This window comes from Theropithecus gelada, chromosome 1, assembly GCF_003255815.1.
Source record: "Theropithecus gelada isolate Dixy chromosome 1, Tgel_1.0, whole genome shotgun sequence".
NCBI lineage: Eukaryota > Metazoa > Chordata > Mammalia > Primates > Cercopithecidae > Theropithecus > Theropithecus gelada.
This window is the reverse complement of record NC_037668.1, coordinates 20,415,331-20,432,806: the sequence shown is the minus strand read 5'-3', so window position 1 is coordinate 20,432,806 and position 17,476 is coordinate 20,415,331. Positions and strand designations below refer to the sequence as shown.

At 54.9% G+C, this 17,476-nt stretch overlaps 2 protein-coding genes across 5 annotated transcripts in view; one reads left to right on the top strand and one right to left on the bottom strand.

The window, feature by feature from the left end:
* Positions 1-9: 9 nt before the first annotated feature.
* DCST2 (DC-STAMP domain containing 2) lies at positions 10-14,959 on the top strand. The gene is made up of 15 exons (XM_025388893.1): positions 10-351; positions 532-702; positions 1,027-1,128; positions 2,555-2,752; positions 3,087-3,152; positions 3,680-3,893; positions 4,073-4,230; positions 4,906-5,070; positions 7,292-7,459; positions 7,603-7,703; positions 9,339-9,469; positions 9,809-9,936; positions 10,309-10,402; positions 10,509-10,649; positions 14,719-14,959. The coding sequence occupies exons 1-15, from the start codon at positions 84-86 to the stop codon at positions 14,933-14,935; spliced, it is 2,322 nt and encodes a 773-aa protein (XP_025244678.1). The 5' UTR covers positions 10-83; the 3' UTR covers positions 14,936-14,959.
* Positions 14,954-17,476, bottom strand: part of ZBTB7B (zinc finger and BTB domain containing 7B) — a 16,163-nt gene continuing 13,640 nt past the window's right edge. For 3 of the 4 annotated variants that reach the window (XM_025397298.1, XM_025396502.1, XM_025395595.1), the window contains one exon: positions 14,954-17,258. In XM_025397298.1, the coding sequence (XP_025253083.1) occupies positions 16,793-17,258 (466 nt within the window). In that variant the 3' untranslated portion in view covers positions 14,954-16,792. The remainder of the gene's footprint in view (positions 17,259-17,476) is intronic. The other variant, XM_025398027.1, reaches the window with a different exon arrangement.

Below are 17,476 nucleotides of genomic sequence, written 5' to 3'. Positions count from 1 at the left end.
CTTAGAACACGGTGAGAAATTCCAGGAGCACGGAAGTCAGCGGGCATCTCCTGGAGACAGGCAGACATTTGGCCTCAGCGGCCATGCCCAAAGTCATGAAGGATGTTGTGCACCCCTTCAGGGGAGAGGAGCCTAGCATGGCGAGAGCTGTGGTTCGCAGCGTGGGAGGCTTTACCCTGGGCTTGTCTTTGGCCACGGCCTACGGGCTTCTGGAGCTACTGGTGGAAGGGCACAGCCCCTGGGGCTGCCTGGTGGGCACCCTCACTTTGGCCGCCTTCCTTAGCCTGGGCATGGGATTCTCCCGCCAGGTCCGAGCCACTGTCCTCCTGCTGCTGCCCCAGGCCTTCTCCAGTGAGCTTGGCACCCAGGGCTAGGGGGCAGGTCCTGGAGCCGGTGCTGGGGCAGGAGAGATACTATGGGAGAGGCAGAGGTTAAGGGAAATATTCTGAAGGCTTAAGTGAAATATTCTGAAGGGACTTGCTGCCGTGTTTGGGGCTGGGTTCTTGGTTCTAACGGAGCTGTCGCCCGCAGGGCAGGGCCGGACACTACTGTTGGTGGCTGCCTTTGGGTTGGTGCTTCAAGGTCCTTGTGCCAACACTCTACGCAACTTCACCCGGGCTAGCGAGGCTGTAGCCTGTGGGGCAGAGCTGGCCCTGAACCAGACTGCCGAAGTGCTACAGCGGGCCAAGCAGCCCCTTGTCAGTAAGTCCCCCACCTCCACCACTGTCTCCCACAGGTCCTCCTTGCCCCCCTCATCCTGCATGTTCTATAGTCCTTTGGCCTCCTTCTCTGCTGGTGCTAATTGCAGAGCATCTGGGCCTGGAAGGGACTCTGGGCACAGCTAAACCCTCTCTCCTTGCTCTCTGGCCTCCTCCACTCCCAGATTAACTATCTCCCAGGCCCCAGAATCCAGGCTCCCCACCTCTGGTACGGTGGCCTCCTCTCCACTCCCTGCTTAAGGGGCAATGTTGAGAACTAGCCCCTAAAGGAGGAGACTCCACAGTGCCTCTGTCCCTCACCCATCAGGTGCCCTGAACAAGATTAAAGCTATTGCCCAAAAGACCAAAGAGGTGGCTGACCGGGTCCGCAAGTTCTTTCGGTCAATCATGGATGGTGTGAAACATGTAGGTAAGCACATTAGCATGTCTACTCCTGGGGACTCAAAATGCACCCAGTCTTGGCCAGGTGCGGTGGCTCACACCTGTAATCCCAGCACTTTGGGAGGCCGAGGTGGGAGGATTGGTTGAGCCCAGGAGTTTGAGACCAGCCTTGGCAACATGGCAAGACCTCATCTCTATAAAAAAATAAAAAATAAAACTAGCCAGATGTAATGGCACATGTCTGTAGTCCCAGCTACTGGGGAGGCTGTAGTGGAAGGATCTCTTGAACCCAGGGGTTTGAGGCTGCAGTGAGCTATGATCGTGCCACTGCACTCCAATCCAGCCTGGGCAACAGAGTGAGACTCCATCTCTAAAGAAAAAAAAAAGGGGGGACTGGGTGTGGTGGCTCATGCCTGTAGTCCCAGCACTTTGGGAGGCCGAGGCAGGCAGATCAGAAGGTCAGGAGATCGAGACCATCCTGGCTAACATGGTGACACCCCATCTCTACAAAAAATACAAAAAATTAGCCAGGCAGGCCGGGCGCGGTGGCTCAAGCCTGTAATCCCAGCACTTTGGGAGGCCGAGATGGGCGGATCACGAGGTCAGGAGATCGAGACCATCCTGGCGAACACAGTGAAACCCCGTCTCTACTAAGAAATACAAAAAATAGCCGGGCGAGATGGCGGGCGCCTGTAGTCCCAGCTACTCGGGAGGCTGAGGCCGGAGAATGGCGTGAACCCGGGAGGCGGAGCTTGTAGTGAGCAGAGATCCGGCCACTGCACTCCAGCCTGGGCTACAGAGCGAGACTCCGTCTCAAAAAAAAAAAAAAAAAAAAAAAAAAAANTAGGAGAATCACTTGAGCCTGCGAGGCAGAGGTTGCAGTGAGCTGAGATTGCGCCACTGTACTCCAGCCTGGGCGACAGAGTGAAACTCTGTCTCAAAAAAAAAAAAAAAAAAAAAGGCTGGGTGTGGTGGCTCACGTCTATAATCCCAGCACTTTGGGAGGCTGAGGCAGGTGGATCACCTGAGGTCAGGAGTTTGAGACCAGCCTGGCCAACATGTCGAAACCTCATCTTGACTAAAAATATAAAAATTAGCCAGGCGTGGTGGCATATGCCTATAATCCTAGCTATTAGGGAGTCTGAGGCGGGAGAATCACTTGAACCCAGGAGGCGGAGGTTACAACGAGCTGAGATCACTCCATTGTATTCTAGCCTGGGCAACAAGAGCGAAACTCCATCTAAAAAAAAAAAATTTCAGTCTCCTCACCTGTATCCCTGTCCAGGGCTTTTCAGGCCCCTCCTGGGTGCGGGCTAGTGCTCACTGGACACAGCACAGCCAGGTCCCTGACCACAGGCCTCTCCAACCCTGGGTACTGTGGTATTGTTCCCCAAACCTCTGAGAAGAGGCTGTAGGATTCCAGCCCTGGGTGCCAACCCTGCAACTGTCCCCAGCCAGGGCTCTCCGGAATGTATGGCAGTGGCTCCTGCACATCGGGGATGTGTGCAACTCGGAACTGGGCAACCCTTACCTGAAGTGTGCACGGGTTTTTGATGATGCCAAGGACAGCTGCATGATGGTCATACCACAAGCCTACCATCTGTGTTACGTGCTCATGCCCTTCAAACTGGCGCTCTGTGGACTTGCCAGCCGTGAGAAAACCAGGGCACGCCAGCAGGGAGGAGCCTATGTGTGGTGGGGCGGGGTGGAAATGTGGGGGTCAGTTGGGAGGACAGGCCCAGGAGGACCATTGGGGGCAATAGAGAGGAATAAGTTTGGTGGGACCAGTATTGGGGGTGGGGGTGGGCAGTAGGGAGGGACTGGTGTTGGGAGAGAGGGGTGACAGGGATGTGCTACAAGGTTTTGAGCAAATGTGGAGGCCAATAGGAAAATCGAAAAGAGGCCCTGTGAGAAGAGGTCTCCAGAGGTGGGGGGCAGGCCTGGCTGTGCTCCTCCTTCGGACACTCAGCAGACTCCGCCCATCAGTGGTCCAGGTGTTCTGCGTCATCCCTAAGTACATTCAGCCCTTCTTGCGCCAGACCATCGGCACCCGTGAGTGACCCCCTCCTGCCACATGTGGTGCTCCCTAGTGGTCTCCCTCCCTCATCCCAGTGTGGCCATGGCCAGCCCCCAGTGCTCCCAGCCCATAAAGGAGAATGTAAGAGAAAGAAAGGGGCTCAAGAGATCACCCAGGCCCATATCCATGCTGTACAAATACAGATCAGGAGACTGAGGTCCAGTGAAGGGCCAGTGCCTCACCACAGCCTGCCGTGAGAGCAGGAGCTGAAAACAGAACCAGGGCCTCCTGTCCACACTCAGGTCCACACTCAAGTCATCAAGATCATTCCTTAGGGGCATCTGTTGCATGCCTTCTGTCATGCTGGGAGCTGAGCATGTGGTGGCGATGGCCATATGTGGAGGCTTTGTCGCCTCCTCAGTCCACCTTGACCCAAACACTGGGTGTTCCCAGCTGGTCTGTGAGCTGCACCCTCTAGTTTATGCCAGGCCCCTCCCCAGGGCCAGCTCCACCCTCTCCTAACTCTCCTTGCCCACGTCTCCCCTGAACCTGCTGGCCCCAGCTGTGATTCAGTTGCTCAACCGGGTGCGTCAGGAGTTTGAGTTCAACATGACAGCCACCCACCACTTCTCTGTGGATCTCAATGCCTCTCGGAGTCTGTCCCAGGTAGCCATGGACCTCCACGAGGCTGTCAGCATGAAGCTGCACCGTGTCCGAGAGGCCCTGGCTCTGATGGGGTTCACCACTCCTCTGCTGCTTGTGCTTCTCTACCTCCAGTGAGGCGCTACCGGGCGGCACGGGGCGGGGTGTGCAGGGCCAGGGCTGCAGGAAGCAGCTCATCCCCATGCCGCCCCAGCATCCAGGGAGGCTGAAGTGGGGTTGAAGGGGAGATGCCCTGTGGGGTCTGTCCCGGGGTGGTAAAGGGCCTCATATGTGCTCTACCTCCCCTTCCCAGAGCCCTATTTTACCGGTACTGTTACCTGAACTGGGACCATTATGACAATATCTACATCACCAGCCAATTCCTGCGCATGGAGGCTGTGCGCTCCTCGGCAGGGCTGCCCACAGTGCTACCGCTCAGTGCTCACGAGGCCAGGCGCTACATCCCACCGGGTGAGGACCCTGAGGTCAGGGAGAGCCCAGCTCAGGGAGGCCAGGGCTTCCCCCCGCCCCGCTGCCCTGCCCCTAAACCCCTGCACAGGCAGGGCCCAGGATGGGCTTGGGGCGGGGCCAGAAGGAGGAGACCCAGAGCTTAAGGAACTTTCAGGCTGAGGGAAGACACTGCCCAGTCCTTGGTGAGCCCGCCGTCTGAAAGGAGAACATAGACACCCTTGGAGAAAGTAGCCAGAGACAGGAGAGGCAGATGGTGCTTCTGGGAGCACCCTGGACATCAGGACATCAGGGGATGGACACAGAGCGAGGGACGTCAAGTTGGGAGGGCTTCCCCAGGTGGGCAGGAAGTGCTAATATGGAGGGGGAGGACTGCCTGTGAGGTGGGGAGACAGGTAAGGGGATGAGGGATGCCCTAGGAGGGAGGGCTCCTGAGACTGGAATGGACCACAGGGCCAGGTGGAGATGATAGGCAGGCCCCTCCCCTCTAGCCACGGAGCCCCCTCCCCTGAAGAGTGTTTTCCATCCTTGCCGGAGTCCTCACAGCTTTTCTTTTCCATATTCCCGATGAGCAGACAGGCCCAAGCCTGATCAGGGGCAGGAGGCCTCTCCAAGAACTGGGGTCTGGTGGACGGGAGAACTGGGGAGCATTCTCCTGACCATCCCACTCCTGCTCAGGCTCCATCTTCTTGTCCCAATGGGAGAAGTTTTTTTACATTCTGGAGACCTTCAACCTTATCCGACACCTCCTCCTCGTGCTGTTCCTAGTCTTCCTAGACTATGCTGTCTTCTGGGTGCTCGACCTGGCCCGGCACCAGCTGCAGGGGGAGATTGTGGCCCGCAGTGAGTGCCTACACGACAGCCTCCTCCCACTCACCCACTGCAGCCCCCTCGACCTGCTCCTGCATCTCCCTGCCTGCTCCCAAGCCTTCTCCTCTTCCCATCCTCAGTCCTGGTGACTGCCTGAATGTCTCCATGTCACTGTTACTCAGCAGCCCCCAAGTGGGCCACTCTTTCAACTCTATCCTCTGCCTAGTAACACCTGTGTCTAGGTCAAGGTTATAGCATACAGAGTAGTTTAAAATGCAAGCTCTAGAGTCAGATTGGCCGGGGTTCAAATCCCAGCTCTGTCCTTTATTAGGTGGTGACTTTATTAGTAGGCAAGTTGCTTAACCTCTTCAGCTGCAGTTTCCTCTTTTTTTTTTTTTGAGACAGAATCTCGTTCTGTCACCAGGCTGGAGGGCAGTGGCACCATCTCAGCTCACTGCAACCTCCCAGGTTTAAGCGATTCTCCTGCCTCAGCCTTGTGAGTAGCTGGGACTATAGGCACATGCCACCATGCCCAGCTTAGTTTTGTATTTTTAGTAGAGATGGGGTTTCACCATATTGGCCAGGATGGTGTCGATCTCTTGACCTCATGATCTGCCTGCCTTGGCCTCCCAAAGTGCTGGGATGAATGCCACCATGCTCGGCATTTTTTTTTTTTTGAGATGGAGTCTCACTCACTCTGTCACCCAGGCTGGAGTGCAGTGGTGCAATCTTGGCTCACTTCAACCTCCGCCTCCCGGGTTCAAGCAATTCTCCTGTCTCAGCCTCCCAAGTAGCCGGGACTACAGGCACATGCCACCATGTCCAGTTGTATTTTTAGTCGAGATGGGGTTTCACCATATTGCTCAGGCTGGTCTCAAACTCCTGACCTCAGGTGATCCACCCACCTCAGCCTTCCAAAGTGTTCGGATTACAGGCGTGAGCCACTGTGCTAGCCCAGTTTCCTCATCTGAACAGTGGAATAATAATGGTAGCAACCTCTCTGGGTCACTGTAAGGAGTAAATTAGATTATGTGTGTTGGAGCCAGGTGGGTGCCTCATGCCTGTAATCCTAGCACAAAAAAAGAGGAAACTGAAGCTGAAGAGGTTAAGCAACTTGCCTAGCAACAAGAGTGAAACTAAGTCTAAAAAAATAATAAGAAGAAAAAAATAAAATAAATTAAGTGTGTCAAGTGCCTGGTAAGCCATTAACTGAGAGTGTAAGCCAGCTGCGGTGGCTCATGCCTGTAATCCTAGCACTTTGGGAGGCTGAGGAAGACAGATCGCCTAAGGTCAGGAGTTCAAGACCAGCATGGCCAACATGGTGAAACCTTGTCTCTACTAAAAATACAAAATAATGAGCCAGGCGGGGTGGTGGGCGCCTGTAATCCCAGCTACTCGGGAGGCTGAGGCTCGAGAATCACTTGAACCTAGGAGGCGGAGGCTGCAGTGAGCCGAGATCACGCCACTGCACTCCAGCCTGGGTTACAGAATGATACCCTGTCTCAAAAAAAAAATAATAATAAAAGTAAAAAACTCCCAAAAAACAAAAACCAAAACCCCAAACGAAACAATAAAGCACTTGGTTAAGTGTCTGCTACACAGTCAGTGCTCAGTCAATAAATGTTTCTGGGGGCCTGACTTGGTGGCTCACACCTGTAATCCTAGCACTTTGGGAGGCTAAGGCAGGCAGATTGCTTGAGCTCAGGAGTTCAAGACCAGCCTGGTCAGCATGGTGAAACCCTGTCTCTCTACAAAAAAAAAAAAAATTAGCCAGGCATGGTGGCACGTGCCTATAGTCCCAGCTACTTGGGAGGCTGAGGCAGGAAAATCACTCGAACCTGGGAGGTTGAGGCTACAGTGAGCCAAGATCGCACCACTGCACTCCAACCTGGGTGACAAAGTGAAACCCTGTCTCAAAAAATAAATTAAATAAATAAATAAATAAATGCTTCTGGGTGGTCATGGAGGCCAGGGGGGTGGACTCACTGACCATTAAGGTCGTCTTAGATGTGGTGGCTTGGATAGGAAGACCAGACACCAGTACCACCCAGCTGGACCATGGGGCCAGTCCTAGGAGCCAGAACTGAGGTCAGGCGCCAGGGCACCATGAGGGTGCCTGAGGCATCGAGGCCCCCAGCCGAGGGTCTGAGTCATCCTATGACCTGCGCTGCTCCACTTTCCTCATTCCAGAAGGTGTGGGCTTTTCTGCATAGCAACTGCCATGAGTGTCACTCACACAGTGTCTTTGTGCCAGGTCCTGTGTTGGTGTCTATAACCGTGGAAGGGACTGGCTATGCTGGGAATATTTATCGTGACCTGGTGTCAGCATTTGATGTCCTGCAGCAAGGCAACATCAGTATTTTGTCCCGGCGTTGTCTCCTTCGTCCCTCGGAGCCGGACAGCACTGGCTACATAGTCATTGGTATCAACCACACCCTGAGGGCCCTGGGGGAGTGGACACCATGCAGGAAATGAGGGGTGCAGACTGCTGAGGGTGTGGGGGGCATCAGGGGTGGGCTGACACCTGTGCCTGCTGGTGAGGCTGACTGGCTGCTGTGCTCCCAGGCGTCATGTATGGCCTATGCTTCTTCGTCACCCTGTTTGGCAGCTATGTCAGCCGGCTGCGGAGAGTCATCTGTGCCTCCTACTACCCATCCCGGGAGCAGGTGAGGGGTCCAGGGCTGGGAGCTAGGCCCTGCCCCCTCCCCAGGGGGCTTAGCTAGTGGCTGGCTGTTTTGGCTTTGGGAGCTGAATTCCTTCAGCAGCTCCAGCCCTCTCTCCTCTGGTTGAACTCCAAAGCAAATGACCTGGACTGCAGACTTCTGGACCCAAGATGGGGCTGGGAGAAATGGTGCCTCTGGAGTGGGGCTTCCTGAGACAGCATTTACCTCCAAAGTTTTGTTAAAATCACAGGGGTGTTGGGGGGGTGGGGAACGAGAGATGGGGGAGAGTTGGAGAGTGGAGCTGGTGCCATGGCTCACACCCGTAATCCCAGCACTTTGGAAGGCCGAGGCAGGAAGACTGGTTGAGGCAAGGAGTTAGAGACCGTTTGGGCAACAAAGTGAGCCTCTGTCTCTATTAAAAAAAAAAAAAAAAAGAAAAGGAAAAAAACCCGCCAGGCATGGTGGTGTGTGCCTATAGTCCCAGCTACTAGGGAGGATCGCTTGAGCCCAGGAGTTCAAGGCTGTAGTGAGCTATGATTGCACCACTGCACTCCAGCCTGGCAATGGAGTGAGACCCTGTCTCAGCAAAACAAAACAAAAACCATGGTGGGGGCAGTGTTGGCATGTTGAGGTATAATTAAAAACTCACCATCGGGGCCAGGCACGGTGGCTCACGCCTGTAATCCCAGCACTTTAGGAGGCTGAGGCGGGCAGATCACAAGGTCAAGAGATCGAGACCATCCTGGTCAACATGGTGAAACCCTGTCTCTACTAAAAGTACAAAAATTAGCTGGGCGTGGTTGCGCGTGCCTGTAGTCCCAGCTACTCGGGAGGCTGAGGCAGGAGAATCACTTGAACCCGGAAGGTGGAGGTTGCAGTGAGCAGAGATTGCGCCACTGCACTCCAGTCTGGCCATAGAGCAAGACTCCATCTCAAAAAACAAAACAAACAAACAAAAAACCCTCACCATTGGTTTACTCATTTACTAATCATTTACTGAGCATCTACTATATTCCCCTATCTCTATGCTGGTCTCCAAGGATGCCGAGATGAACCAGACACAGTCTGGAGCTCACAGACTCGAGGCAGGCCAGACAAGCTTTTTTTCCTTTCCTTTTTTTTTTTTTTTTTTTTAAGACGGAGTTTCGCTCTTGTTGCCCAGGGTGTAGTGCAAAGGCACAATCTCAGCTCACCGCACCCTCCACCTCCCAGGTTCAAGTGATTCTCTTGCCTCAGCCTCCCGAGTAACTGGTGGAGGCATGTGCCACCACCCCAGCTAATTTTGTATTTTTAGTAGAGACAGCGTTTCTCCATGTTGGTCAGGCAGGTCTTGAACTCCCGACCTCAGGTGATCCTGAGGTCACCTTTTAACAAGCTTTTAACAAGACATTGTAATTTAAAAAGCACTTTTATTTAGGAATGAATAAAAGTGTTATGGAAAACCAGAGGAGAGAGTGGTAACTCCACCTGGGCAAGTCCAGAAGACTTCCCAGAGGAAAGGGCATTTGAGCCAAACTTAGAGGGATTCATAGGAGTTGGACAGAAGGAAAAGGTAGGGAGTGGAGATGGGCGCAGAGGGCATTCCAGGCAGACAAAACAGGGTCAAGTGGGACCCCATCCCTGATCTCCCCGCACCAGGAGAGGATCTCCTACCTGTACAACATACTTCTGAGCCGCCGAACCAATCTGTTGGCTGCCCTGCACCGATCAGTGAGGCGGCGGGCGGCTGACCAGGGCCACAGAAGTGCCTTCCTAGTGCTGGCCAGTCGGTGAGGCCACTGTCTTTCCTATAGGGGTGGGGCAAGGGGGAAAGAAAAAGAGCCAGGAGTCGGAATGGATTTCTGTCCTCTCTAAGTGTCAAGAGATTTGGTTGAAGAGGATGCCCATTGCATGCCCTTAACGCCGTGAGAGATGGGAATTCTTAGGGGTGAGGAGTGAAGGGAGGAAGGAAGGCAGAGCCATGGAGAGGTTGCTGCTGAAGTCAGAGGGATGGAGGATGTACTGCAGGAAGTCAGAAAGTCCTCCCTGCCATTTGGAGGTTGGTGCTGGAGTGGGGAGGCTTAAGCTGGCTGGTCTGGCCTGCTTAGTGTCTGTGACCCCTTTCTTAGGTGCCCTTGCCTAGGTCCATTTGTCAGCCACTTTGGGCTGCATCAGGCCTACTGCCTGGGCTGTGGGCAGCCCCAGCATGAGGGAGACATGGAGAACATTGTGTCCTGCAGTACCCCGGGCTGCCAAGGTGAGACCCCCTGGGGCGTGTGCCTCTCGCTGCTCAGACTTACCCCACTTGCCTATGACAATCCACTGTGGTCCTTCCTTGATGGACTTCTCTTGTACCTCACCTTTTGTGCCCCTCCCTTCACTACTATGCATGTTCTCATTTACACAGAAGCCTCAGGTAGCTCATTTTCTCCATGCTTGCCTTTATTTTCCTGGGTATTTATGAATAGGATTTATGTGCAAGTGACATTGCAGCAGTTCCCTAGTATGCACCCCTTGACAAGGATGGTTCCTCCAGGGGTGTGAGGGGAGGCAGGGGCTGGCAGCCAGGAAGCACAGAGGATGGGTGGGTGAGCTCGGGTTCACCTCCATTCCCCCTGGCCTCCGCCAGGTCTCTACTGCCTCACTTGCTTCCGCCTCCTGGACAATACCTGCTCTGTGTGTGCATCTCCCCTCTCCTACCAGGGGGACCTAGACCTGGAGCTGTGAGTCTTTCAGTGACATGGGGTGGCTGGAGTCTGTGGGGGCAGTGGAAGTAGCCACCCTTCTCCCAGGATGTCTGCGGGCCACTGAGATGAGAGTCTTCTCCAGGGACTCCAGCGATGAGGAGGGCCCTCAGCTATGGCTGGCTGCAGCTCAATGGAAGGACCCTGAGCAGGCATGGTTACTGCAGCAACCGCTCCAAGAAGTGCTCGGCAGGAGCCTCTCAGTGGAGTCCACTTCCGAGTCCAGGTGAGCAGGAAGCAGGAGTTGGCACCTGGGAATTGTGAGGCCTAAGCAGGTTCTGTTCCATTTACAAAGGCCTTCCTGGGTGTCTGGACCTTTGCCAGGGCTTGAGAGAGACATGAGGGGAGGGGAAGTAACTGAGGTTTGCCAAGCAGCTGCTCTGTGTTAGCACCGTGGCCCTGGAGGAGCTCACCATGCCCTTGGGGAGAGTGACATCGAATAGATAACAGGGTGGACAGTACCCTGATAAAGGAGTGAAGTACACTCTGGACAGCACAGAGGACACAACAGCCAATTTGGGGAAAGGGGCATATTAATGAAGGCTTCATAGAAGAGGTGATAAATGAGCTGGATTTTTGTTTTGTTTTGTTTTGTTTTGAGACAGGGTCTCACTCTGTCACCCAGGCTGGAATGCAGTGGCGCAATCCCAGTTTACTGCAACCTCAACCTCCTGGGCTCAAGTGATCCTCCCACCTCAGTCTCCTGGGTAGCTGGGACATCAGGCACACCACCATGCCTGGCTTATTATTATTTTTTTATTATTATTATTTTGTAGAGACGGGGGTCTCACTATGTTGCCCAGGCTGGTCTCAAAACTCCTGAGCTCAAACCATCCTCTCACCTTGGCCTTCCAAAGTGCTGGGATTATGGGATTATAGGCATGAACCATGGTGCCTGGCCATGGGCTGGATTTTGGGTGCAACTTGGTGGTTTGTTAGGCTGAGAAGTAGAGGAAAGCATTCCAAGGGGAGGCCTGTGTGGGTTTGGAGAATGTGAGGCATTCAGAAGGGTAGAGCCCAAGGGATGGGTGTGACTGGGTAGAGACCTCAGAGAATGCTGGGAGATGAGGTTGGAAGTCAAGGTGGGAAGAGAGGGGCAAGAACCTTAACTTGTCATTTGAAAAGCTTAGGTTGGAAAGTGATATGCTCATATTTGTCTTTTAAGACCATAAACGAAGAAGGCAGAGTGGAGGTTGGGCAGGAGCAGGGAGGTCAGAGAGGAGCCTGTCTTAGTCTAGGAGTTCGTGATGGCCTCAGGACTGAGGTGCTGAGTGTGACTGGGATTTCTATGCTTGGGCCTGGGCAGGTGTTAGGGCAGGAAGATAAACAGGTTCTGGTGAAAGACGACTGGCCCAGTTTGAGATCTTTGAGGTGTCTGTAGGGCATCCAGCTGGAGATGCCCAGGGGGGTAGTTAGAAAAGGGCAGGGCTCCGGGCTGGAGGTATATTTTTGGGGGGTGGCTGAGCTAGAGACTGTAAGAGAGAGGATGAGCTAGATCATCCTGGCAGAGGGCATGGCGGGAGAGTGGGAGGGGACAGGGAGGGGAGAGGCTCAAGAAAGCAGGAGAGGCAAACTTATGAAATCAAGTGGGGGGATGGGCACAGTGGCTCACACCTGTAATTTCAGCAATTTGGGAGGCCCAGGTGGGCCGATCTCTTGAGTCCAGGAGTTTGAGACCAGCCTGGGCAACATGGCAAAATCCCATCTCTACTAAAAATACAAAAACTTGGCAGGGCAGGGTGGCTCACGCCTGTAATCCCAGCACTTTGGGAGGCTGAGGCGGGAGGATCACTTAAGGTCAGGAGTTCAAGACCAGCCTGGCTAACATAGTGAAACCCCATCTCTACTAAAACTACAAAAATCAGCCAGGCATGGTGGCACACACCTGTAGTCCCAGCTACTCAGGAGGCTGAGGCAGAAGAATTGCTTGAACCTGGGAGGCAGAAGTTGCATTGAGCTAAGACTGTGCCACTGCATTTTAGCCTGGGCTAAATGAATGGGAGGATTGGTATCAATAAATAAATAAATAAATAAGTAATAATATAAAAATTAGCTGGACATGGTGACATACATCTTTAGTCCCAGCTACTAAGGAGGCTAAGGTGGGAGGGATCACTGAGCCAGGGAGGCCGAGACTGCAGTGAGCCAAGATTGTGCCACTGTACTCCAGCCTGGACAATAGTACGAGACCTAGTCTCGAAAAATGAGAAGATTAAAAAAAAAAAAATAGAAATCAAGTAGGATCATGTGAAGACAGGTGACAGGCAGTTAGGAAATCACTGGAGTGGCTTGTGGGAATGTTTTTCATGGCATCGGGAAGACCAAAACTGGATCTGTCATGATGGGTTGAGGGCTGTCAGGTAAAGAAGACTCAGAAAGGCTGGGCTCGGTGGCTCACGCCTATAATCCTAGCACTTTGGGAGGCTGAGGCAGGTGGATCACTTGAGGTCAGGAGTTTGAGACCAGCCTGGCCAACATGGTAAAACCTTGTCTCTACTAAAAATACAAAAAATTAGGCATGGTGGCAGGCGCCTGTAATCCCAGCTACTTGGGAGGCTGAGGCAGGAGAATCACTTGAACCCAGGAGGCGGAAGTTGCAGTGAGCCGAGATCGCGCCACTGCACTCCAGCCTGGGTGACAGAGAGAGACTCCATCTCTAAATACATACATACATACATACATACAAATTAAAAGGACTCAGAAATATGGTATGTGGCTCCTGAATCACTGTTGCCAGGAGTTTGATAATGCTTTTAATCTAATGAGTGCTGTAGTTTGAAAAAATGTAAGCTTGATGGTGAAGAGAAAGACAGAGTTAGCTTCACAGAGCAAGAAAGTAGCTTGAAGGGGAGTCAGCACTAAAAGCGTTTTCTAGATCTAAGGACAGGAAGATTTGAGCATTTAGGCAGTGTAAAAGAGCGTTGGGGAGGGAGGTTTGGGTTCCAGGGCCAGGTGGACCAGGTGGCCTGCCTTAGAAAGGAGCAGGCTGGCAGAGGCAGAGGGGAGAGTATACTTTCCCCTGAGCAGCTGAGCCCACTCCAGCCTGGAGGCCTTGCTTCTCTCTGGGGAGGAGGAGGCAAGAGCACCTGCTGAGAGAGCAGAGCAGGCGGCTGGGAGTGGAATAAAGATTTCAAGGAGTGGGTGGTAGAGGTTGAAAGACCTACTGTGGCAAGTGTGCAAAGAAGCCGACTGGGGAGGTTAAGGGATTTCCAGGTAGCGTCAAAGGCCCAGATGATGCTGGAAGCCGTAACCTGTAATGATTGCTCCAGTGCGCTTGGTTATGTGATTTTCTCTGGCATGTGTGGTAGCCATGAACAGGATTCACGGGTGGAGGGCTTTTTCTGGGCAGGTCAGGAGGACAAGATGGAGTGAGAATTGAGCTGTCTTTGGTAAGAGTGTCTAAGATGACTGGTGAAGAGGTGGGGCTAAGGCCCCTGGGGGCAGCCCAGGGTCTCTGTCTTGATGACGTGTTAGAACAGGGGCAGTGGCCAGGAGGGAGAGCTGCCTAACAGGAGGGGCTCAGAGAGGGGGCCATGGCCAGGGAAGAACTCTGGAATGAATCCAGTGAAGGGCCAAGGCTGAGGAGGACGTCTGAGTGGGAACAGAGATGACAGTCAATAGGACCAAGGAGGTTAGGGATTGAGAGGCCAGAGAATTGGATGGGTCCTCTAACGAGGAGGTTGTAGGACCATACAAACAGCAGGAGTCCAGAGCCGGCATCTTAAACAGATGTGGCAGGTGTCTGGCAGGCCTAAGGAGACAGCCACAGCACTGGTGATATAGCTGTCGTGGCAGCCAGGGGCTTTGCAAAAATCACTAGGGGCCAGCTGGGTTTGAGAAGGTTAAGCTACCTCCTCTTGGGAGGACTGCAAATAAAACTGTCCAGTGGGCACATTCCAGTGTGAATGGGACGGTGGAGGTCGTGATGAGTCGAGAGGTTGAAGGGGAAGCAAAGCTTTCTTTTCAGAGGTTCTAGAGGGCCCAGTGAAAGGATAAGCTGGGTCAGCAGAGGGGACAGCTTGAGCCTTGAGCAGGTGTGACCACTGAGGTCACTAGTGGTTCCGCCCTTCCTAGCCATGTGGCCTCAGGCAAGTCACTGCCCCTGCTCAGCATCAGCCTAAAATCAGAAAATATCTACAGCCATGGGCTGGTATGCCTCGTGGGTCTGAGAGAGCAGGAGTTCCTCATAAAGAACAGGAGCTGGATCTGAACAGATGGGGCAGGGCAGGGGGCAGGGATGCACCTGTGAAGACAGAAGGTGGGTGATCCAGCCACACCCTTCCTCTCCTCACTAGTGACCTGGATGAGGAGAAGGGGCCTCAGCAGAGAAAGCACGGGCAGCAGCCCTTACCTGAAGCCCATCAGCCTATTAGCATTCTCACCAGCCCTGAGCCCCACAGACCACCTGAGACATCCTCCGCCCCCAAAGCAGCCCCCACTCCAGCTTCAGAACCCTCAGTCCCTCTCTCACCTCCCTCTCCTCCTGATCCTTCCCACCTACCCCCCAAATAAACCAAAAGTGGACACAAGTGTGAATCTTAAATTATTATTATTTCTTCCTGTCGCTTACACCCTTGGTCGGGGGGTTGGGATGGGGGGAGGGGAATAGGACGGGGGGAGTGCCTCTCCCCCTAAGGCACTGACTGGGAAAGCCGAAAGTAGGGAGAAAGGAGGCCACATTGTCCCCACTCTCTGGGGCTGGGCCCCAGGTCTCCCCAGCCCTGGGCTCCCCCCATCACCTGAAATGCTAAGATGAGGCCCAGGACAACCCGACCTCCCTGCCACCCCAATATATTACATCATCACTTTTTAAATAGATACAGGGACTGGTCCCGCTACCCCCTCCCTGTGACCCCTCCCCACTGTTAGGGGTACCTGGGCAGCTGTGCAAATGGGCATGGGGGTGCATGGAAGGGAGGAAGAGCACCGGGCCCCTGAACCTGCCCCTTTTAAGGAGGGGGAGGAGCCGTCAGGCCAGGAAGGGGAAATAGTGCAAGGCAGAGCCCAGGCTGCAAAAGGGGTCCAGCACCCAGCGAGGAAGGGGGGGTGTCCCCCACCCCCAGCAGAATTGGGTAGTTAAAAATCTGAAACTAGATTTCAAGACCAACAGAAGAGGCTATGTACAGAATGGGGGTGGATTCAATCCTAAGAGAAGAGTGAAGGGATTATTCTCCCCTGCCTGACAGGAAGCCCAGCTGGCAAGGATCTGGGAAGGGGATCACTTTCCCACAGGTCCGCAGCCCCTTTCCCTGCGGCCAAGCGAGAAGTTCTGTGCCCACTGCCTTGGCAAGGGGGCGCCGCTCACCAGCTGGGGTGGCTGAGGAGAAGACAGCTCGCTCCAGTGGCCGCGGGGGGCGCTCGCCCGCTCAGGGCATGGCCGCCAGATGGCGCCGGCTCGCCCGCTCTCCACAAGGCTCTTCCAACCCCTCACCCTGTCCCACACCCTTCGCTGCGCCAGCCCGGGGGCGGCGTGAGTCAGGGGCGGCAGCGGTGGCGGCGGCTCCGGCTCGCACCTGGGCGGGGAGGAGATGGGGAGGAGGAGAAGAGGGTAGGACGCCGCCCGGCCCGCCCTGCCCTCTGGCCCCGGGGAGGGAGCGGCGGGAACAAGACATTCCCTGCCCAGGGCCGCGGGGAGGGAGGGACAGGGAGGGGAGTGGAACGGAGCGGCTCCCCTAGCTGGGCGGGGCCCCTCTCCACTGCCCCCAGGGGCGGGCGAGCCAATCAGGCCACCCTGCCCCCTTCTTCTCCGCGACCCCATGACTCAGCGCCGGGAGCAGGGCGGAGGGGGACTGGGATGGCTCCTTCCTTACAGGCCCAGTCCCCCAGTCTTTCAAGCTTCCACCTGGCTTTCCCCCACCTACCCTTCCTTTGCCGGCCCCCTTTGCATAATTCACTGCCAGGAAAAAGGAACAGAAACCAGGAAGGAGGGGTCTCGGAAGGGAGGGGCAGTCCTTCACCCCCTTACACAGCCAAAACCCCCAAGGGGCAGAGGGGCGGGGCAAGGCTTTGGTCCCAAGCCCCCACCCCCTAGAAACCCGCATAGCCGAAGTGGGACCCACAAATCAGAAATACATTATTGCTTCTACTCCCCAGGAGCAGCTGGGGACAGGGACCCCACTTTTACAATAGAGCTGTAAATATATACACAATATATGTATCACTCCTTGGGGGATCACCCCAATTTGGGGAGCCTCTGCCCCAATACCTTCTTAGCTCGGAATTGGAATGAGGGCTCTGGGAGGAAGGGCTGATGCTGACACCAGCAAGGCTCCGTGCCCCAGACCCCTGCTGTGTCTGTCCTGCGTGCTCCCACTGCTTGGCATGGGTGTCCCCGGCCTTGTGCTGCTTCAGCCTGGCCCTCGTCCCTCTTTAAGAGGACTCCATAGCACCTTCAGCCTGGGGTGTGGTGGGTGCCCCTTCCTCCTCATCGTCATCAGGGGGCCCCGGGGTAGAGACCGGGGGCCCGGTGGGGGCTGACTGCTCCCAGAATCGAGCTAGAGAGAGGCGGAAGGTGTCCAGGTGGCCATTGGAGAGGTCGAGGCCAGCGGGGGATGCAGCAGCCGTAGAGGGTGGCGGGTAGTGGGGTGGTGCATCGTCCTTGCGGCGCCGTCGGGTGCGCACCTCCAGGCAGTTCTGGCCTTTGAGGTGGCGCTGCAGGTGGTCCTCCTTGGCGAAAGCCTTGTGGCACAGGTGGCACTCATAGGGCCGGTCCCCCGTATGCAGGTGCATGTGGTTCTTGAGGTCGTAGCTGTGCAGGAAGCGGGCTGGGCAGTGCGGGCATGAGTAGGGGCGCTCTCCCGTGTGCTTCCGCATGTGGATCTTCAGCTTGTCGTTCCTGGCACAGGCAGGGGTGAGGGGCAGGGAGGTGTTCAGGATGGGATCCCTGGCTCCTTCTGGTCATACCACCCTGGCCTTGTCCCATCCCTGTCCCTCACCATTTGTTACCCCACTATTGCCCCAGCATACCCTGCTGGCTCACCTCTAGCTTAACGAGGGCTTGCCATTATCCACTCCTCTGCTTCCAGCACTGCCCTCCTGGGCACCAAATCCTTC